Below are 22,749 nucleotides of genomic sequence, written 5' to 3'. Positions count from 1 at the left end.
CACAGGGGACAATTCACCTCCCCCTGTTCCTTCCTGGAGTGACTCACATGTAGAGAACAAGGCATGAGAACAACTCAGGCACCTCCTAACAACCAGGAAGGTGGAAAACCTCATGGATGGGTTGTATTTATCACTTTGTGGGGCCAGATTCCAGTGGTTTATCCAAAGAGTGCTCATCTTTGCAGCTCTCAGACAATTTAACAGGATGCTGGGATGGATGGGTTGTATTTATCACTTTGTGGGGCCAGATTCCACTGGCTTATCCAAAGAGTGCTCGTCCTTGCACCAGGAACGCTCCAGCCTGGTGCAGGATGGAGCTAGGGTGCTCCCAGCTCCCTTCCAGGCAGCCCCAAATCCCACAGCACGCACCATCTCCTCGTCCTCAGCCAGCACCAGGTCGTAGTCACTGAGGGCCACGCAGAAGATGATGGCTGTCACCCCCTCGAAGCAGTGGATCCACTTCTTCCGCTCTGAGCGCTGCCCGCCCACGTCGAACATCCTGGCAGAGGCAGGAGAAGTGCTCAGCACCCGGGCACACCCCTCCTGCCCAGCCCCCGTGGGGTCCCCAGGGATGGGGAGGCTGAGCAGGGGTTGGGAACACGCAGGGTTTCGGGAGCTTCCCTCAGGAGAGGGGGTGTTAAAATTCCCTTCTTGGGAGAGGGCATTTTAAATCAGTATTCTCTATTTTCTTTCAAGCTGGGGTGGGTAGAGCTTGCAGCAACCTGGGCTAGGGAAAAGTGTCTCTGCCTGTCTGGTTCCAGCTGTCCCTGGATGAGATTTCAGATCCCTTCCAAGCCAAACCATTCCATGAGTCTGGTTTTCAGCAGGAAGAACTGGAAGTCACCATGCAGAGCTCTGGTGATTTTGTTCCCTTCCCTACTTCCTTAGCAACAACTCATTTGCTTGACTGGACTCCAAACACTTTCTCACAGCACCTCCAGGGAAATGGATTATTGGGAACACACTACCTGCGAGCTCCTGCTGGGACCTAGGAGGAGATTAAGGGGGTTAAGAAATAATTTCATTTATTAAAAATAATCTGAGGTACTGGAGGTTAAAGGCTGAGCAGTTGCTTATGGAATTTCTATATAAATTGAATTAATTTCTAATTAAATAGGAATTTGTGTCACAGGTAGTTCCAGCCCCCCTGCTCATCCAAATATTTTGCTGAGAGCCCAGGATTGGGATTTAATTAAATCAAGTTAATATGTGAGTTATTAAGTCATAGATATTGATTTGTTCCCAGAGCAGACAAGGAGCTGTCCAGGGGGGGATTTAATGATCCCAAACTACCTCCCACCTTCTATTTAACCCTCTGGTCTCGAAGGAAAGATGGAAATCTCTGCAAGAATCCAGGATATTTCCATGGCTTGAATCATTTGCCATTAGCACAGAGAGATTCATGAAGGAAGAGCATCCCTGACACCTCAGCTCATCCCAATTCCAGTCACTGCGGCTTCCCCAGCCCATTATTAATGTCTGAGATGGAATACCATGGCAGAGCTGGCAGCACCAGGGTTTCTGATGGATTAATGCTTCCCTTTGTGGAGCAAATCCCTCTGGGACAGCACCTCGCGTGTCTGAGGCCCTGCACATGATCAATGGCTCTGGGCAGGATCAGGAAGGAGGGTGGAGATGATTAAAGAACACACTGGAGATGCTAATCCTGATCCATCACCACGGGAAGACAAGTTATTCCCTGCATGCACCAGAAGCTGCATAAATAAATTGATGATGCCGAGTATTTTGGCATTTTTGTTTAAAATGTTCTTAAATTGCACAGTTTGGAAGCCAAAATGCTGTTCTCTCAAAAACTGTGCAAAAGTTTCCTTCTCCAGAGGAGATCACGGAGATACTCCAAGGACTGGAGTCCCTCTGCTCTGGATCCAGGACAGCTGGGAAGGAGAAGGCTACAGAAAGACCTGAGAGTTCTTTCCAGTGCCTAAAGGGGCTCCACGAGAGCTGGAGAGAGATTTGGGACTTGTTCTGGAGGGACAGAACAAGTTGAATGGCTTCCCACTGCCCGAGGGCATGGTTAGATGGGATATTGGGAATAAATCCTTCCCTGTGAGGGTGGGGAGGCCCTGGCACAGGCTGCCCAGAGCAGCTGGGGCTGCCCCTGGATCCCTGGCAGTGTCCAAGGCCAGGCTGGACAGGCTGTGGGGCCATCTGGGATAGCTGAAGGTGTCCCTGCCCAAGGCAGGGGGGTGGCACTGAATGGGATTTAAGGTCCCATCCAATCCAAACCAACCTGGGATCCTGTTAAAACCCTTGGATTTTAGAAGCACCACACGGATTTTGCTGCAACTCCACCAAAGTGTTTCACAGCCCATTTGTAAATAAGCCAGCACACGATTTTTAGGAATGTGAGCAGGAAAGACTCCAAACCACTGGCACAGACAGAGGGAAGGGGGTGAGCCACAGGCACTGCACTGTCCTACACCCTCCAGCACAGGAGTGCTGTGGGGCTCCAGCTGTTTGTCAGGAGCACAGTGGGATCTGAAGCAAGGAATTCCTAAGCAGCAGGAAGGGGAGCTACAGGGATCCAGGTGAGGGGGGAGGGATGCAGCCTCAGAGGCACTCTGAGGTTAGAGGAAGCTCGTTAGTGATGTGTAAAGGGACACTGCCAGGAGCAGGCTGGATCCACAGCCTGGCAGGGACTGGATCAACAGAGGGGACAGGGAAGTCCCAGCCCCTGCAGTGCCAGGCACAGGCTGGCAATTCCCAGAGGAACACATGGAGCACACCATGCATCCCGGAGCCACAGCCTGGCTACGGACACAGCTCGGTTCCTCTGCCCCGAGGAAAGGGTTAAACTCAAACTCAAACTCCAGTCAGTGTCCTTTTAGTATTATTTTTGGGATTGGATCCTGGAAACGAGCAGTCAGTACCTGTGTCTGCGATTCCAACATAAAAGCAGCTGAAAAGAACAGAAGGCAAATCAAAGTCAAACTGGTCTCTCCAGTGAGAGGGGTAACGGAGGGCAGGAGGACAGTTAAACCAGGAGCAAGAGTGGGACGTGCCCCCAGTGCAGGGCACGGGCAGAGCCCTCACTCACTTGAAATACAGGTCCTTGAAGGTGAAGTGAGTCTCCACAATTCCCGTAGTTTTCACTCTGGTCCGCAGCACATCCTGTTGAGTCGGAATGTAGGTCGGCTGGGATATTCTATCCAAGTCATTTAGGTAACTAAACCAGAAGAGACAACACAAGAGGCTTTTTTTAGTCGTCTGCCTCACCATGAATCTTTTATAAACTGCAGAACAAAGCGCAGAATTTATTTATCTCCCTCACACAGCACAGCCCTCGTAGCAAACAACCCCCTGGGGCTGTCTTGAGGGATGTTTTGGGGGTTTGGGCATTTTAACCCCTCCCTGGATGACCGTGGAGGGAGTGCTGGTGGAGCTGAGCTGCCTGGGGAGGGTAGGGAGGGAATGCAGAGCCGTGCCAGGGCTGGATCTCCCAGGGCAACCCACAGTCAAGGTCTCTCGCTTCAAAGCACAAGGCAATAAATCCACGGGTTTGCTGTTAAAGGGCAGGGATGCGCCAAGGGAGGGAGGATGAAGCCCTAAAAACCACCCCAAACCAGGCAGATCCAGGCACCTCCTTCCCCAACAATCTGACTCTGAGGGTATAGCCCTGGAAGAAGCCACATCCTTGCAGAAATTTTTCCATCAAGACCTCAACTAATTCCAGCCCCAGCACATTCCTTTTGGAGTTCAGCTCTCAGGCACAGCGGCACGAGGTTCAGAGGATTCCCAGCAGGATCAGAAATCCCACTGCAGCCAGCAACACCTCTGAGCTTGTCTTCCCTCCTGCTCTCACAGAGATGAGATGGATCCCACAGCTCTGCAGGGATGGCACAGGCCGTGCTCTTTCTTGGGAGCAGGTTTTAGTCACCCCAGCCCTGTGTCACTGGCAGGGTTCAGGGGCTCTGATGGGTGTAATAAACCCTCCCAAATCTACACTACTATCACAGATCCATTGTCAGCCAGGAACTGCTTCTTCCCATGTGCCTGGAAACTGTGCCAGGAACCCCAGCAACACAACCCTCCTCCAACAGCTCCAGCACTGCCCTGGCCAGGACTTGCAGAGCCCTGCCCTGTTTCCAAACCCCAGAGCCCAGTGATTTGCCAGGACCTGCCCAGTGCCACGGGGCTTTTCCCACAGAGCTGGGATCTGAGAGTGGATTTAGTGCAGGAGGAGCCAGTCCTCTCATCCCTCTCTCAAGTCCAGAAGGACGGCAGGTTTGTGAGCTGCTATGTGACCAGGGCTGGGCCTGGCTTTAGTTTCAGTTTACTACAACATGATTTGGAAGGTATTTACCTTCCTCAGCTTCTACCAAGTAATACTTCTGCTGAGGCAGTAACATGCCCAGATTTTTTTCTCCTCTCCCTCTTACCAGTGTAAGTTTAGCTGAGACACAGTGTATCAAAAGCCAGTGGGAATGATAAGAACTGACCCAGCAGCTCCTCAAAGCCTGGCTTTGATACAGGTCACACCACTGATATATTAAATCATGGAACTGTTTGGGCTGAAAAGTCCCTTAAGATGGAGTCCCACTCTGACCCCAGCACTGCCAAGCCCAAGCTGAAGCTGCAAAGCACCTGCTCCCAAGAGCCATTGGAACAATGGGCACTGAAAGTGGTACAGTTCCTAATTGAGGCTTTGGGAGCAGCCAGGGCGGGGGAATGGAGCTGGCAAACAAACTCAATCAGGGAATAAGGCATATCAGATTCAGTGTGCTGCCTCAAACAATAAACTGTGCCAGACTAATTCCAGGGAGACCTAAAGGGCAAATCCCATGGAAATATAAGCAGCTGGAAAACCCAGCAAAGGGGATTTCTGGGAAAGCCTGGAGGTCCTGCCAAGTGTGGGCAGAGGAAGCAGCTGTGCCCTCCCAAAAATCCAGGCTGTGGAGCCCAGCTAGCGCCACTTGTATTTCAGATTAAATGGAACTTGAAAAGGATACCCCAAAAAGCTGGAAAAGCACAGTCTGAATCTCTTTGCCCCCAGTGGCTCCTGGCCCCAGCCAGAGACACCCCTCACAAGCAGCCCTGAGGGCAAACACTGACCTTGCTGTGCCTCCCCTCATCCCGTGCACTTCCAGTCCCTTCCCACCTCCTCCACCTCCATCAGGCTGAGGCTGCATCCCTCCTTCCCCACCTGGGATCCCTGTGTTTACAGAGCCAGCTACTCCTCATCCTTCAACACCACAAGCTTCCAAAAAGCCAATTTGGCTTTGTTTTCCTTCTTTTTTCATGCTTGAAATGAGGCCCTAAGTACAAAAAAAGTGCTGATCAAACCTACAGTGTCACTCGTTTGTCCTGCTGACTCCCCAAGCACCCCTGGGACATCCTGTGCCAGGCTGGCACAAGGCCAGCGTGTGCACAGATCACTGAATCCCAAAATTCCAGCATGGGTTGGGTGGGAAGATGTGGGAAATGGATTTATAGAAAATTCTTAAAGCCCGACAGAAGGCTCACACAGTATGTATCTGTAAGTAATTTTTGAGATAAGAAATGTTAACTTAGAAATGCCATGGAACAAGATAAACATTGTTGAGAGAGAAATGGAACTAGAAATAAGTTTCAAAGGATGGTTTTGTAAATAAGATTAGATATTTTAGAGAAATAAAACTAGAAAAGATACATTGAAGTAGAACTTCAAAGGGGAAATTTTAAATTATTGGTTTTAAGGTACTTACAGTATGGTGTGGCTAAAGCTGATAAGCCAAGCAATGCTTACAGTGCATTGTAATTAGGAAATAGTTGGTTTCTGATGGTAATGGTGTTAATTATAACATCTCTATTGTCTCACCCCTCTCATGAGACTGAAAATGGAATAGAAGTTTTTGAAACACCTCTCAGTTATCCCATCTCTGGGTCAGAAAAGGGCTTAATCTGACAGGAAGAGACCTTAAAGCTCATCCCATCCCAGCCCTTCCACTGCCCCAGGCTGCTCCCAGCCCTGTCCAGCCTGGCCTTGGATGTTCCCAGGGATCCAGGGGCAGCCACAGCTGCTCTGGGCACCCTGTGCCAGGGCCTGCCCACCCTCACAGGAAACAATTCCTGCCCAGTATCCCATCCAACCCTGCCCTCTGGCAGTGGGAAGCCATTCCCCTTGTCCTGTCCCTCCAAGCCCTTGTCCAAAGCCCCTTTCCAGCTCTAGGAACTTGAAGGGGCTCTAAGGTCTCCCTGGAGCCTTCTCTTCTCCAGGCTGTACACCCCCAGCACCCTGATCACACTGTACTGGGAATTCCTGAGCAGCAAACATGCCAGTCCTGTCTCATCCCACAGCCAGGCAGCTCCAGGAAGCACAGAGGGCAGGACGGGGATGCTGGGAAATGAACAGGAGAGACAACAGAGCTCCCCTCCTCATCCTGCTCACAGCAACCTTGCATGGTGATTTCCTTACAATTCACTCCTTTTGGTGCTGAGAAGGAGCATTTCAAAGCCACAAATGGCTCTGAAATCCTTAAGGGGGGAGGGAGGAAGAGGAGGATGGGAAAAAGAGGGGAGGGGAAAAAAGTGGTGCAAGAGGAGGGAAGGGAAAAAAAGAGGGAGGGGAAAAAAGAGGAGGGGAGAAAAAGGAAAAACCTCACTTAGAAATAATCTAGGTTTTATCCAGCACCATGTGAGGGAATTTAGGGCAGAACTGGCATTTGGGAACACGAGGAGACGTGCAGGACTAGAGGAAGGTTGATCAGGACTGTGCTAATTGCCCATGAGACTGCAGATAATTACCTACAGCTTCCACAGGCTGGGATCTGCCTGAAATCCAGGAAAAGTATGAAAACAAGGAATGAAAACACTTTAAAGCATTATGTGCTCGGTGACATTTCCAAGTATCCTGAAAATCTGGAGAGGTGTGAAATGGAAATATCCTTCACATTCACCCTGCTGCACCCCAAACAGGGGTTTAGAGGGGATATTGGGAAGGAATTCCTATCTGTGAGTGTGGTGCAGCCCTGGAATGGAATGCCCAGAGCAGCTGAGGCTGCCCCATCCCTGGCAGTGTCCAAAGCCAGGATGGACAGGGCTTGGAGCACCCTGGGACAGTGGAAGGTGTCCCTGCCATGGCAGGGGGTGGAATGGGATGAGCTTTAAGGTCCTTTCAATCTGGGATTCCATGATCCTGGAGCCAGGCTGAGAGAGCTGGGAATGCTCAGCCTGGAGAAGAGAAGGCTCTGGGGAGACCTTAGAGCCCCTGCTAAAGGAGCTGCAGGAGAGCTGGAGAGGGACTTGGGACAAGAGCATGGAGGGACACGACAGAGAGAATGGCTTCCCACTGCCAGAGGGCAGGGATAGATGGGATATTGGGAAGGAATTCTTCCCTGTCAGGGTGCTGAGGCCCTGGCACAGGGTGCCCAGAGCAGCTGTGGCTGCCCCTGGATCCCTGGGAGCATCCAAGGCCAGGCTGGGCAGGGCTGGGAGCAGCCTGGGAAGGTGTAGAAGGTGTCCCTGCCCATGGAATTAGATTGGATTTAAGTTCCTTTCCCAAGTATGCACAGAGGTCTCAATGCTTCTTCAGAGCCCTGGCTGGAGGCAGGAGCTGGGAGCCACAGATTCATTGCTCACGTCAGAGGGAAAGACAAATAGGAAGTTGCAAAGAGGCAAATTAAAAAAAATAAATGTTTGCAACATTCCACAAAACCCAGGGTAGCTGCAGATAGTGCTGGGAAAAGCACTGAGCATTCCCACATCAACAGCTTGGACCAGGAGCTACTCAAGTGTTAAAAAAAAAAATTAAAAAAAATAAGAAAGCACAGAAAACACTACGATTTCAGGAGAGATTGTTTGGATTAGTCTTCTCCTCCACCTCCTCCCCTCCCATACCATCTCCAGCCTGCCAGGGCAGTGCTCTGACAGGCAGGATCTCAGCCTGCACAAGGGAGAAGTGCCCTGTGATGCAGGAAACAGCAGGAAGGGGAGTTTTTGGAACAATTCTCTGCTGAAATGCTTGGCTCTCTGCCACGGCAGCCTTGCTCTTGATGCTACCTGATTTTCACAAGCAGTTACTTGTCTGCTCCTCTCTTCCTCCATTCCACGTGTCCCAGCCCCAGAATCTGATGTGGAGCCAGAACTGGTCTGGAATCACAGCACAGAGCTGGATTCCAGCTGGAAAACCAGCAAATAGGGCACAGATTTAACAGCTGCTCACACTGAGGTTCAGTGCTGTTTGTAGGAGGTAATGAAAGGAACAGGGAAGTGAAATTCCCAAGAGAAGTGGGACAAAGCCTGTGTCATCCCACCACAAAACGGGGTGCAGGACATCCATCCTTGGTGGTTGGGCACTTGAACAGCTCCCAGGGAATGGTCACAGCCCCACGGCTGGCAGAGCTCAAGGAGCATTTGGGCAATGCTCTCACCCATGGAAAACAATTCCCCCAAACACAGGGTGGGATTTTGGGATGTCCTGTGCAAGGCCAGGAGCTGGACTTGATGATCCTTGTAGGTCCCTTCCAGTTGAGGATATTCCATGATCTAAGCATGGACATGGAAATGAATCAGGGAACACCTGGTAAGGCAGGTCAGGAGCCATGTGTGGAGGGAGAGGAAAATCCTGGGAATTCTCCAAGTCCTGTGGCAGAACCAGCCCTTTAATGGGGTGAATTTGCCATGAAGAAATCAACCCACTGCTGGTGTTTCCCAACCACGGAGCTGCCGAGCTGCAGAAGCATCAGAGCATTGGTTTGGTGCAACTTCCTGTGGTTTTGGGACAGGAAGCTGAATTTTCTGGGGCACTTCTCAGGAAATGCCTGGGTGGCCCATCCCAGGCTGTGCCAGCTCCTCACAGCAGCCAGACCTGGATCTGGACATGGGTGTGTGGCAAACATCCAGAACAGGAAGAACCCTCCAAAATCCCACCTCTGGAAGGCAGCTGGGTCAAGCAGGTACCCACAAAAGCAGGGTAACACCCTCTCTTCCCAATCTGCTCCATTTCTTCAGCTGCCTTCATCTTTCTCCTCCTCCAAAGCCACCCAGACACACACCAAGGCTGCTCCTTCAGCTCCATTCCTGCTCTCTGCCCAAGTCCTTAAGCTTTCCTCCTCTTCTTCCCATCCAATCATTCCTTCCTTTCCCCCTCCTCATCAATCTTTTCTCCCTTGGAACCTGAATTTTCTCCCTTCCTGCTGCAAAGACATGCACAAATCCAAGAAAACTCCTGTCAGCCCTTCCCTTGATCCAAACCCCTGCCAAGATGCTGCCAATTAAGAAGGATTCTGCTTTATTTTCAAGCTCAAATATGCTCTGAACAGAAAAACCCTCCAGGCAGTGAGCTGTGGTACAGCTAAAACTTCTCCACAAAGCTCTTCCCAACTCATTTTTCCAAGGTTTGTTTTTCCAAGCTTAAACTGAGATGAGTTTTCAGGTGTAAAATCACCTTTCAGTGTCAAATATTTGTTGCAGAGAGACAAAAAATGTGAGTTAAAAAAAAAGGAGGAAAAAAACCAACAACTGTTTTGCTCATCAAAGGAACAGCTTCCTCTTCCTGCACCAACCTGCCCTTGGAAAAAGTTGAGGCATTTCATCAAAAATTCCATTAGCAGCCTGTTTATCTACTTGGAACCTTCCAGTTGTTCAGCAGCTGTGTTGATTTTAGGACCAGGACAAGAAGATTTTAGAATCAGAACAGTTTAGCATTGCCTTTGAGGTGCCAGGCAGGGACAGGAGGAAAGGGAAAGCTGTAAGGAGAAAACTGAGAATATTGACCTGCCAGGTGAGGGGATCCCATTTTGGAAATTGCTGAATGTCAGGAAAGTGGCAGTTTAAATTTTAAGAGTGTTGCTCCCCTTTGCAGGGACAATGGAGGTGACACAGCCAAGCACCTGCCACTTCAACAGAATCCCAAAATTCCCCCTGACCTTGTCACCAGAGCAGAACAGAGCACTGAGTGCCACGTCCAGTTGGTCCACAAAAACCTCCAGGGCTGGGAACTCCACCACCTTGCTTGGCAGCCCCTTCCATGGACTGGCCATGAAGAAATTCCTCCTGATGTCCAACCTGAACCTCCTCTGGCACAGCTTGAGGCTGTTTCCCCTTATCCTGTCCCTGTTCCCTGGGTGCAGAGCCCTCACCTCCTGTCAGGGGTTGAGCAGAGCCACAAGGTCCCCCTGAGCCTCCTTTTCTCCAGGCTGAGCCCCTTCCCAGCTCCCTCAGCCCCTCCTGCTGCTCCATTCCCTTCCCCAGCTCTGTTCCCTTCTCTGGACACGCTCCAGCCCCTCAATGTCCTTCTTGTCATGAGAAACCCAAACTGACCCCAGACTGGAGGTGAGGCCTCAGCAGTGCCAAGAGCAGAGGGACAATCACTGCCCTGGGCCTGCTGGACACACTGGGCCTGACCCGAGCCAGGGGCCAAAGTCTCATCCATGAAACCAGCAAGTTTGTCAAAAATCACATTTTTCAAAATTAGATGAAATCCCTTGCTGTGAGGGTGGGGAGGCCCTGGCACAGGCTGCCCACAGGAGCTGTGGCTGCCCCATCCCTGGAAGTGTTTAGGTTGATTAGATGGGGCTCAGAGCAGCCTGGGACAGTGGAAGGTGTCCGGGCCCATGGCAGGGGGTGGGATGAGATCTCCAAGGTCCCTTCCAACCCAAACCGCTTCAGGATTAAGTTCACCAAGGCACAAAACAAGGAATGTGGGGTTTTCCCCAGAGAGAAGACACACAGCACTCCAGCCCCAGTGTCACCCAGTCAGACCAGTGTAGACAGGACCTTCCCAGCCCATCCCACCCCACTCCAGCCACCCTGGCCCCTCCTGGACCATTGTGGGAGCTGGGAAGAGCCCAGGAGCTGCTGTTGGTTCCTTACTAGGATGCAGAATCGTTCAGCTGGTATTCCCTGGATCTGCTGAAGCAGGCCTGCACTCCAGGGTCTCTCCAGAGCCGTTTGATGACTCCAGCCAGCTCTGCTGTCATCATGCCCTCCTCCGCGCTGCCAGCCAGCACAAAGAGCTGCCGGGCATCGTCCTGCACGACAGAACACAGCTCTGGGACAGCCACCCACCAACAGCACCAGCTCGGCATTAACTGACCACTGCTCTAATGAATCACAGCCCAGTCCATCCAGCTTTCTCCCACAAGCCATGGATTGTTTACCTGCTGCAGCCAGAGAGGGAATTTTTGGGAGGAAGCTCCAGGCTGGGGGGTGAGATCAGGGATGGCCACAGGGCTTCCATGGGGATCACAGCTCCAAAGGCAGCATTCCCACCAAAACCATGGGGTTTCAGACATTTGGTGTAAAACCTCTAGTTCAGTTCATTGGTCTGATGTGCTACTACAGACCAATGAACCGAACTAGAGGTTTTACTTGGAAAACCTTTGTTGGCGTGGCACAGCACCATGAAAAGGGGGAAAAAAGTGAGTTCTGAGAGATAATGGGACCAAAGCTTTGAGGATTTGCTTTTTGCTGCCAGAGCTGTCGGAAGTGAGGGAGACTGATTCCTTAATAAAACATTTCACCAGGAGATGGGATGGACTGATCAGGATCTGAGCATGAAAAATCCCTCTCAAAAGCCAGAGCAGGATCACGCTCTTGTCCTGGTTATCCAGTGGATTAGGACAGGGAAACCCACACAGCCCTATGGCCCCCTCTACTTTTATTCCTACCCTGATCAGACCTGTCAGGTCCTTCTGGGACCTGTGAGAGACCTTCCACCACCCCAGCATTCTCCTCCTAACATCAGCTCCTCTCCCCTGAGCCCCAAACCCTGCATGTGCCAAGCTCAGGGTGCTGATCCCAAATCCACCTTATTGAGATATAACAGCCAAATGCAGAGGGACCCCAGTTCTGGATCTCTGGAGGTCACTCCATGGTTTGACACATTTGGCCTTTTCCTGGGAAAGCATGGCAAGGTTTTTGCCCTTTGGGGTGGTGAAAATTCGTGGCATTCAGCTCTTGTGAAGCACCTCAGCATGGGCAGGTCACTGAGAAAGGACCTGGATTCAGCATCTTCCCTGTTCCAGCTCCAAGATCCCAACTCAGCTTCAACAAGCACCAAGAAAGGTGGAAGAGAACTCTGGGAAGATTTGAAGCAGTAGCTGAATGACAGCCTGGGTGAACACGTGTGAAGATGTGCCCTTTGGCCAGGACTTGGAATCATAAATCCAAAATAAATACCATAAATTCAAACTATCTGGGACTGGATCAACTGCAGCACGAGGCAGAACAGTTACAGTGCAGCCCTGTGCTGACACAATTCCTTTCTCCTGCACATTTCCAGGAATCCCTAGTTCCCCTTCTGTGCCTTTCCCACTATCACAACAATCAAGGCTTCCTGACTTCCAGCTCAAAGTGCTGGACCATAAATGCAAGAAACAGGCCAGGGAATGAGCAGAGCTAGAGGGGAGGGGAAAAACAGAGCCTCAAACCTCCCAAAAATTCAAATAATTTAGAGAAAGATTTGGGATTTTTTTTTTTTGAGCATTCAAACTACTGAGGTTCTGGGTAAGAACCTTTAGTAAAATATTGCTGTTTTGTACTGACAATACAATAAAGTTATGACTGATTTTATGCTACTTCATCTTGAAAAAAAAACATATTGGCCTGGACTGAAATTCCAGGATTGATTAACAAGTTCAGGCTAAGGAAATAAATGCAATACTCACTGCTCTGGCAACTTCCCCAAAGTCTATCTTTAGCCTCCCCATGGCTCTGATGATGGCGATGATGGATTGGATGGTGTTGCTGTACACAACCACTTTATACTGTTTGCATTCCTCTTCTGAGTAGCCATCCTCATGGATAATCCTGGAAGGAAACCAGCTTGTTATTCCCAAGCCAAACCAGAAGGGCACCACACATTTTTTATCCCACAAAAACAAAGGCTACAGCCTGCACTCACTTACTTCATCTGCTTCACAATGGTGCTTTTCCCAGACTCTCCAGCACCTGAAAAGCACAAAAACCATCCAGTTAACCATATGAAACTGAAAGGAAAAGCAGGATGTGCTTTTTCCAGTTCCCAGAGAGAAGCAGATGGGGTCTGGAGTAGGATAATCCTTGTGCATTGCTGCTGGTAGTAGAGTTCCACTGGACTGTCCTGGCACATCCTTCCCGGATTTTATTTACAGATGCCAACAGTCACCATGAGTTCATTTGCTAAAAAAACCCTGGAATTTCTCAATTTCCAGAGATCAGCAAGGGCAGCCAACTGGGAGGCAGGTCTGAAGAGCTGGGACGAGGATTTATCCAACAGAGCAGCTCCCATCCCTCACTCCAGGCCAAGACACCAAAGTGCATCAGCACCACCAGATGCTGCCACCGTTACTGAGCTGGCCAGGAAAGGCCTTGAACAGCCAGCTGGGAAGTGTCCCCTGGCACAGGGTGAGACCTCAGAGCTGCAGGCACGTCTGCATCCCAACAGCCTTCCTTCAAGGAGTGTCAAGAATACCTGGCTTCCAAACCTCTGCAGGGCTGGGGGGGCCAGGTAACCCTGGGGGGAGCAGGTATCCCTGGGGGGGGCAGGTATCCCTTGAAGGAGGGGCAGGTATCCCTTGAAGGAGGGGCAGGTATCCCTTGAAGGAGGGGCAGGTATCCCTTGAAGGAGGGGCAGGTATCCCTTGAAGGAGGGGCAGGTATCCCTTGAAGGAGGGGCAGGTATCCTGGGGAGGTAAATTACTCCTTGAAGCAGGGTCAGTTACTCGTGACTGCAAAACCCCGCAAGTTCCCTGGTTTTCCTATTTTTTTGTCCCAGACCAAGTCCCTCCTGCATAGCTCAGGGCAGTGGACACCAGGATTGCAAGCCATCAGTTCTCCTGGTTTATGGAGCTTAGCAGAGCTGTCCCACATGCCTGTCCCAGCCAGGAGCGTGCCAAAGGCAGGCACAGTGCTCCTGAAGTCAGCAGAACTCCAGGACTTCACCTCGTGTGGCAACAGGAGCTCAGCTCAGCTGGCTCTGCCACTGCCTGAGGGCTCCTTGGCCTCCAGACTCCCTGAGCTGCAGAGCTGGGCTGGCTGGAGGCAAGGAATGGTGTTGGACCTGCTTGGATTTGGACAGACGACTCAGGTGAGCCTGGATGGAATAATTCACCCATAGGATTCCAGGATGGTTGGGGTTGGGAGGGTCCTTAAATCCCATCCCATTCCATTCCACCCCCTGCTACAGGCAGGGACACTTTCACTATCCCAGTTTTCTCCAAGCCCCATCCAACCTGGCTTTGGATGCATCCAGGGATGGGGCAGCCACAGCTGCTCTGGGCAAACTGGGCCAGGGCCTCCCTCCCCACCCCACAGGGAGAATCCCTTCCCAATATCCCATGTAACCCTGCCCTTGTCAGTGGGAAGCCATTCCCTGTGTCCTGTCACTCCAGGCCTTTGTCCAGAGTTCCTCTCCAGCTCCCCTGAAGCCCCTTTAGATCCCAGGTCTCCCTGGATCCTCCCTTTCTCCACAGTGAACATTCCCAGCTCTCCCAGAACAGCTCAGTGTTTGCGGTGAGGTGTGAAAACATTAACACTCTGTGGACTCAGCACTTCCACCCTGGGAGGAAAACAAATCCTTACTTTTATTTCCCACGCCCACCCTCCACATTTTCAGGATCCAAGTGCTGGGATTTCAAATCTCTGGTGTCCCCAAACAGCCCCAAATCCAGACTGAGAAGGGACTTTTGACATGACCTGTCTGCTTTTGCCTTCTCAGCATCATTTACTGTTGCTTCCTCCTTAGATTATCCCAAAATGATCTCCCACCGAAGCCAAGCTGTTCTACCTGTCACCAACCCCATCAGATCCAGCCCTGCCGATAAACACTAATTCCAACCAGATTCCTTTAACCCCTTCCCTTCCCCTCTCAACCCCAAACACTGCCTGGTAGAGCAGGAATTCCCCTCTCCAAGGTTACTCACACCTTACTTCAGAGGGGGAAAGTAGGAACCCACATCCTCTGAACTGTCTCCTCACCAACACACTACCCCAGACTGGCTCCTCAGCCACGGCCAAGCAGTGAGCTGTTATTCCTAAAGAAGTTTTTCCTGTTGTTCCAGGTTCTGTCTCTCAGGCAAGAGCCACCCAGACAAGGCACCTCATTAACACTCCCTGAAAAACATCTCCCCTCCAGCTGCAGCTCTGGGGTGGAAGCTGGAGCTCCTGCTGGGATGGCCCAGGAGATGGGCAGTGCTGGGGGAAAAAGGGATTAACACTGCCCAGGTCCAGCCTGACACAGAGGAACAGCTTCCTGCTGACAAAAGGAGGATTAGAGGGGATATTGGGAAGAAATTTCTAGAGGGTGGTGAGACCCTGGCACAGCTTTCCCAGACAAGCTGTGGCCCCCTCATCCCTGGAAGCAACCAAGTTTATTGGAAGGTGTCTCTGCCCATGGCAGGGGGTGAGATGAGCTTGAAGGTCCCTTCCCACCCAGACAATCCTGGATTCCATGATTCTGGAGCCCCTCTATTCTGGAGCCAGGCTGGGAGAGCTGGTGGTGTCCAGCCTGGAGAAGGCTCTGGGGAGACCTCAGAGCCCCTTCCAGTGCCTGAAGGCGCTCCAGGAGAGCTGGAGAGGAGCTTTGGACAAGGGCCTGGAAGGACAGGATGAGGGGGGATAGCTTCCCATTGCCAGAGGACAGGGTAGAGATGGGATATCGGGAAGGAATTACTCCCTGTGATGGTGGCAAGCTCCTGGCACAGGTTGCCCAGAGCAGTTGCTCCATCCCTGGAAGTGTCCAAGGCCAGGCTGGACAGAGCTTGGAGCACCCTGACCTGGTAGAAGGTGTCCCTGCCATGGCAGCGGGGGTGGAATGCAATGCCTGGAAGGTTCTCTCACTCCACTCCAGCTAATCATTCCCATTTTACTCTTCCTTTCTGGACCTGATTTCAACATCTCTAGGTCTCACTCCTGTCCTTTGATGCTTCTCTAAACATTTGCAGATGTTCACACCAGAGAAGCTGCTATTCCCCTTTTCCCAGCCCAGTGGAAAGGGTTTGCCTGAAGGGATCCATATTGGACCAGCTCAGGAGCTTTTATCCTACACCCTTCGTTCCCACCTCTGGGGACTTCCATGTGGTGTTTATACCCTGTGTGGCTGAATCCTTCAGCAGGGGAATATCAAATGGGAATTTGAATGCTACTAAAACACTGCTTCAGCCTACAGCAAACTGATGCTCCACACAAGAAATTCACGTCAAGAGTGGATAAAGTTACACTGGGATTCTTACAGATTCCTCAGGCAAAGCCTTCAACTCTGGGACCTTAGGCAGGGACTGGATGGAAGGCCAGGAAGACCTCAGAGATCATGAGATGTGAGAGTGGATTCAAACCCATGGAAATCAGGGTGTTCGTGGGACATTTCTGCCTGCCTAAGGAGAAGCAAACCTTTCTCCTCTGCTCCCATGAGCACAGCCAGACAGGGATCACATTCTGCCACAAGAAACCAGGGCTGAGCTCAGCGTGAATGTCGTAACCCCATGGAAAATCTGCTTCAGAAGCCTTAACTTCCCTTTTCCCAAAATAGCAGTGAGGAGTCTCTTCATCCCACCCTGGACACAAAGAGCAGCTCATCTGCTACAGGGACAGTCCCACTCCATGGACACTCTGGGCAAGAATTCCACAATGTCCCTGTCCCCAGGGACAGGGATCCCCGTCCTTCCACAAGCATTCAACCATTCCCTCTGGAAAGCAGATGGAGTCAGGAGGCATCACAGCTTCTGAAAACCCCCACACCTCACCCAGCAACACGCCAGATGACACCTGTGACACCCCCAATTATTGCCCAAACCACCCCAGTAATATCCCAGTAATCTCCCAGGAGGCATCACAGCTTCTGAAACCCCCACACCTCACCCAGCAACACGCCAGACCATGCCTGTGACATCCCCAATTATTATATTTCTTTTTCTTGAGCCAGTTCTCATAAGCTCTCAAAAGAAATATAATACACCCAAGGATAGCTCAGCTATTATTTTGGGGGCATAAAATAAGCAGGATGACTTCTGCTGCAGTGTTACAAACAAAAAGGTTTCATAAAAGGCAAAATAACAAACAGAAAAACCCGAGCCAGGTGCAGAGGTCTGCTCCTGGTACAAACACCTCACAAAAGCCCTTAGCTCTTTTGTTCTCTTTTTTTTTCTACCTGATGGTTCGGGTGGGACTTCTTGGCTTTTATCCAATTAGCTGCTCTCAAGTTTTTGGTGAAGTCCCTGAGGTCTTATGAAGTAGCTTTTCACCTAATCGTTGAGAGAAACTTCTAGGCTTCTTTCCTTTTTTGGGGGACAAAAGACAGTTTTGTCACTCTGGCATTAGGGAGCACACTCCTACACCCAATAACATCCCAAACCACCCCAGTAATACCCCAAGAACATCCCAGTAACACCACAAGTTCTTAGGGAAATGCTCAGCATGTAAGAGCTGGAATTCCATCTCCAAGGGTGGCAATCCCTGTACACGTTCCTACAGCCAGATCCCACAGCCAGATCCCTTCTCCCTCCTGAGCAGGAGCAAACTGGGGCAGCTTTCCAGCTATACCAGTACTGGCCCTGGGAAAACAAAGGACACACAGAGGGGAAATTATCATCCAACCACTTCCCCCAAGAAAGCCAGAGGATTTCCTGGAGCAGCAGATGGCAAGCAACTTGGCATGGCTGGAGATTACAAGGAAAAGAGCAACAAAACACAGCTTGGACTGGGAATTCCAAGAGAGGAATGCCACACAACCCCAGATTTTTGCTTTAAAAAATCTCCAAGGAGGTAGGTCAGGCTCCCTAAAGCTTCCAGACACAAGCATCCAGTTTCCTGCTCCGGAAGGTCCTAAAAGTCCTGTTTTCAGTGGTATTTTCCCCTGCAGTTGTATCAAAACTGCATTAAACTGTACTTCAGGAAAGGAATTCCACACACATAATTAAGGGGAAAAGCCCTGGAACATCTGCAAGTTTCTGAAGAGAAACCAGGTCACTGCTGAAACAAATCCTGCCAGGGAGGGAGCAGGGATGCACCGGAAAATCCATTAAAGTACAAGTGAGGAAGATAAAACTGAAGGGCCTGACACAGGCTGGGGCTTGGACCTCCAGCAACAGCCAGTTCAGAAACTGCAGGGATTTGGCAGGAACTCCACTAGCCCACTCCTGACGTGCTGCAGCCCTCGGGGAGCTCCAAATCCAGGGGTATTTCTCAGTAGTTCCAGCATCCCCTGATAAACAGCTCAGGAACAACCCCAGGAGTTCACTTGGAGCTCCAAGGGAGAGTTACAGACCTGGGAATGTGACAGGACCCTCCATATGAGGGGCAGGCTGGAAGCAGTGCTGGATCATCTGGCTGTGGTTGCAGTTCCCAAATCCCAAACAGAACCAGCTCTCCCCTCAGACAGGCCCAAAACACAGCTCAACCAAGCTGGGAGGAGTCCAGGTCCAAAAATAAAATAAAGCATGGAGCAGGACTGTTCAAATCACCCTAAATCCTGATGGGTATCTCCCTGATAAATACATTTTCTTTATTTAGCACTAATCCCACCCCACAAGGAACACAGACACCTCCCCTTACCCACCAACACTGTCCTTAGCTCTCCACAGCACTGCATTCCTGAGCTGTATTCCATGAGGAATATCTCCCCAGCATCCCATGGGCCTGTGCAGCCACAGCTGGGGAAAGCTGAAGCAGCAAATCCTCATCCTCTTCACCACTTCCCTCCTTCCAGTCTCATCGTGTGGAATGCAGATCCCAGCACCCTGACCTTCCTAGTGCTGCCATCCCTGGTAACACAGATCCCACATTCCCTTCTTGAGGTTTCTTTTTTCAACGGACACCTAGAAAACTCTTGGACACCCCAAAATCCCATGCAGCCAGAGAACTGCACTGGGAATCAGGAGAAAGGGAAAATAACCAGAGAAAGGAGCAGTAGTGCTGTACCACCAGGCTTGAAAAAAACAACTATTGTTGGAAAAGTCAACAGGAACCAGGAGAGATGAGGCTGACACTCCTAGTTCCACAAGAATGATAGGAAAAACAATATATGCAAATAAAACAGGGCACATGGGCTGGCTACAGCATCACTGCAGAAGGAACAGGAGCCAATGGCACAGGATAAATCACCTGAGGCTGTCACTGCCTCTGGAGAAATAAAAAGTGAAGGCTTGGGTAAGGAATGGCATCCTGAAAAGAGGACAACACTAACCCTGGGATCACACCAGTGACATCCCAAGCACTGCTGGAGCACATGGGCTGAAGAAAGCATGAAAGCATGGAGGCTTTTCCCACCAAAAGGCACCTGGAAGATGCACAGGAAGAGCAGCAGCCCAGATGGAAGATTTAGAATCTAAGAAGGAATTCTGGAATGGTTTGGGTTAGAAAGGACTTTAAATCCCATCCCATTCCACCCCTGCCATGGCAGGGACACCTTCCACTGCCCCAGGTTGCTCCAAGCTCCATCCAACCTGGCCTCAGACACACCCAGGGATCCAGGGGCAGCCCCAGCTGCTCTGGGCACCCTGTGCCAGGGCCTGCCCACCCTCACAGCCAAGAATTCCTTCCCAATATTCCATCCATCCCTGCCCTCTGGCAGTGGGAAGCCATTCCCTCATCCTGGCACTCCAGGCTCTTGTCCAAAGTCCCTCTCCAGCTCTCCTTCCCCCTTTAGGCATAGTAAGGGGCTCTAAGATCTCCCCAGAGCCTTCTCTTCTCCAGGCTGAGCACTCCCAGCTCTCCCAGACTGGCTCCAGAGCAGAGGGGTTTTCCTTTTTGCCTTGAAACTACTGGAGCCTCAACTCTGTTTTAATTAAACAATTACTTAGCTTAAAAACATCTCATGACCACTCAGAGGGTTGAAATATCTCCAGGAATTCTTCACCATTCCTGGGAAACATCAGGCTGGAGGAACCTGCCCCCGTCCCTTACCCCCAGACCTGAGTGACCACTGATGGTACAGAGAAATCCCTTCAGGAGTTGCTGAAACAGCCACAAAGCAGCAGCAAACACCCCCTGCTGCACCCCTGAAAGTGTTTCAGGCTGGATGGGGCTTGGAGCAACCTGGGCTAGTGGAAGGTGCCTCTGCCCATGGCAGGGGATGGAACGGGATAAGCTTTAAAATCCCTTCCAGCCCAAATCATCCTGGGATTCTATAAGCACAGACCTCAGACTGAATTTGTTTTCCCAGCTCTTTGATCTCCCCCAGGAGTGTTTTGAAGGAATTACGGCTGCTGTTGACCAGCGTGGCTGGAGACCCCCATGGAGAGGCCTCGTGTGGCTCTTGGCTGAACATCAAACCACCATCTCCAGCCTCCTGGGCACCCACAGCTCCTCATCCAGGGGATTACAGAATCATGGCATGCTTTGGGCTGGGAAGCCCCTTCCAGAGCCTAAATGGGCTCCAGGAGAGCTGGAGAGGGACTTTGGACAAGGGTGGGAGGGACAGGACAAGGGGGAATGGATTCCCAGTGCCAGAGGACAGGGATAGATGGGATATTGGGAAGGAATTCTCCCTGTGTTGGGTGCCCAGAGCAGCTGCGGCGGCCCCTGGATCCTGGGGTGGGTCCAAGGCCAGGCTGGACAGGGCTTGGAGCAGCCTGGGATAGTGGAAGGTGTCCCTGCCCACGGAATGAGATGAGCTTCAATGTCCATTCCAACTCAATCCATTTCAGGATTTCATGATAAATGGGATGTGCTTGGAGATATGGATAAAAAAACCCAAGTCTGGTGTCTTTGGATCCAAGTCTGGGTGGTCACAGCAGAGAAACAGCCAAGCAAGGCCTGTAAAACAGGAGTTGGATGGTAAAGCAACAGATAACTTGGAAAGAGAGGGAACACTGGGAAGATCTGGGCTTGGAAAACATATTTCTTAGTTTTCCTGATTATCAAGAGTCACCTTGTGCTGGGCCTGTTTTTAAAAGTCAAACACCCTCTGAATTTCCTGCAGGAACAACAACCCTGAGCTGTTCCAAACATGCAGCTGGGCTCTCCCTGCCCAGCAGCTCCTGCTGAGGGATAAGCTCATTCCCCAAACACCAGGAGCTTGCAGGGATGGAGACCCCGAAGCACCGAGCTCCAGGAGGCCAACCCTGTGCAGCCCTTGGTGTTTGTTTCTAAAGCTGACCCAGGCAGCACCACCCCGGTAACCAGAGAAGGTTAAAGGATGCACTGAAGTGACCAAACACCAACTGGGAAAACATGAAACACGAGCCAGGCATCGGATCCCCAGGAACAAAGGAGACAGCACAGGGATCACCACAAAGAGCGTGCTGGAAAAATAATCGGCATCTGTCCCTCATTTCAGCTCCAAACCATCCAAGTCCTGAATTCCATTTTCCATCCCACTTCTGCAGGGAACAAGTGCTGCATCCCAGGAGGTGCAGGCACAGCTCTGCTCACTCCAAACTTCCAGAAGATGAGATCCATGATCTAATTTAAAAATTCCTCTTTACAGCTCCCTCTGCTCTTCTGAGAAAAGTTATTTCAATGCTCTGCCTCAGAATTTAATGAAACTTGAATCATATCCAGAGGGCTCTCGAAGCATAGATGGAATCACAATTCCAAGCTGTCTGCTGGAAATTGTCCATCCCCAAATCCCAGTGCTGGGCATGGACACTCACCCATGTGTCCTGACAAGAGTACATGATGTACACACAACACAGGGGCAGAAGCATTCCCATCCCACAGCAGAAAAGAGAGCATCTGACCCTGGTGGAACAAATTCTCTTCTCCAGGAGATGAAATAAATCATGGCTGATTCCTGAAAACCTCAGGTTCAGCCACTCTGGAGATAAGGAGCATTTTGCCTGCCCTACGGCTGGTTTTGGTGGGAAAAGGGCAGAACAGGAATCAAGGGAAAAATACACAGAGAATCAATGGAAAGGTGGGAGAACACAGGTGGAAGCTGCAGCTGCCACACCTGAGGACAGGGAAATTCCAGCCTCCAGTGCAGCTGTGGAAAGACCTCCATGGAGCTCAAAGCCCAGAGAGGAGCTGCATCTTCAAAGAGATCTGACCTGCTGTCAAATGAATTATAATCATGGAATTATTCAGGCTGGAAAAGCCCTCTGAGATCGAGTCCAATTGTATCCCAGCACTGCCATGTCCACCCCCAATCCATGTCCCAGGTGCCACATCCACACGTTTTTTGAGCATTTCCAGGGATGGAGCTCCACCACTGCCCTGGGCAGCCCGTGCCAGGGCTGGACAACCTTTGTCATGAATAAATTTTCCCTGATATCCAACCCAAACCTTCCCTGCTGCAATCTGGCCTGAGGCAGTTCCTTTGAGCCGTGTGAGGAGAATCCTCCACGGCCACGAGTCACCAGGAGCCTCCAGCAGACCCAGATACCTCCAAGATCAGAGAAACAGCAGCTCCCTGCAGCTTCCCCAGCAGGATCCTACAGCAGATCCCACAAGGAAGGACACTTGGAGCAGCAGCCACTGCTGGGATAACATCTGGAGATCAACACCCCCATCACAGAGCTTCGTATCACCATTCCAAGGGCATCCAGTAGCTCCAGAGCTGAGGAGCAGCCAGGTCTGACCCTCAGATGGATCCTCTGGAATAGGGATCCAAGGCACAGCTGCTGAGCTCTGAGAAAATCCACTTCAATTAACAACATCATTAACTGCAGCACCAGCTCTGCCGGAGTTTGTATTCCCAGAAAACCAAAACAGAACCAAAACAGTGCTGAGGAAGCCTTGGGGAATTCAGGAAAGAAAAAAGGTTGGAAAAATCAGGGTCAGGAAAAAGCTGAGGGCTTCTGGAGTAGTGGAGAAGGGTGAATTATGCAAATTAAGGTTATTTTAAAACAAACTTCTGTTTTTAATTGTTTTTGCATTAATTAGCAGCACCAC

General features: G+C 50.9%; 1 protein-coding gene across 2 annotated transcripts in view; it reads right to left on the bottom strand.

Annotated features, from left to right (window-relative positions):
* The window catches only part of GNAI3 (G protein subunit alpha i3), a 29,517-nt gene that overhangs the window by 2,873 nt on the left and 3,895 nt on the right, over positions 1–22,749 (bottom strand). For both annotated transcript variants that reach the window (XM_039711907.1, XM_039711908.1), the window contains exons 2-6: positions 12,849–12,891; positions 12,609–12,750; positions 10,813–10,970; positions 3,059–3,187; positions 370–499 (exon numbers count right to left, since the gene is read on the bottom strand). In XM_039711907.1, the coding sequence (XP_039567841.1) occupies positions 370–499; positions 3,059–3,187; positions 10,813–10,970; positions 12,609–12,750; positions 12,849–12,891 (602 nt within the window). The remainder of the gene's footprint in view (positions 1–369; positions 500–3,058; positions 3,188–10,812; positions 10,971–12,608; positions 12,751–12,848; positions 12,892–22,749) is intronic.

Source organism: Passer montanus, unplaced genomic scaffold (genome assembly GCF_014805655.1).
Source record: "Passer montanus isolate IOZ18808 unplaced genomic scaffold, ASM1480565v1 scaffold252, whole genome shotgun sequence".
Taxonomy (NCBI): domain Eukaryota; kingdom Metazoa; phylum Chordata; class Aves; order Passeriformes; family Passeridae; genus Passer; species Passer montanus.
The sequence above is the reverse complement of the archived record's forward strand: the minus strand, read 5'-3'. Positions and strand labels throughout refer to the sequence as shown.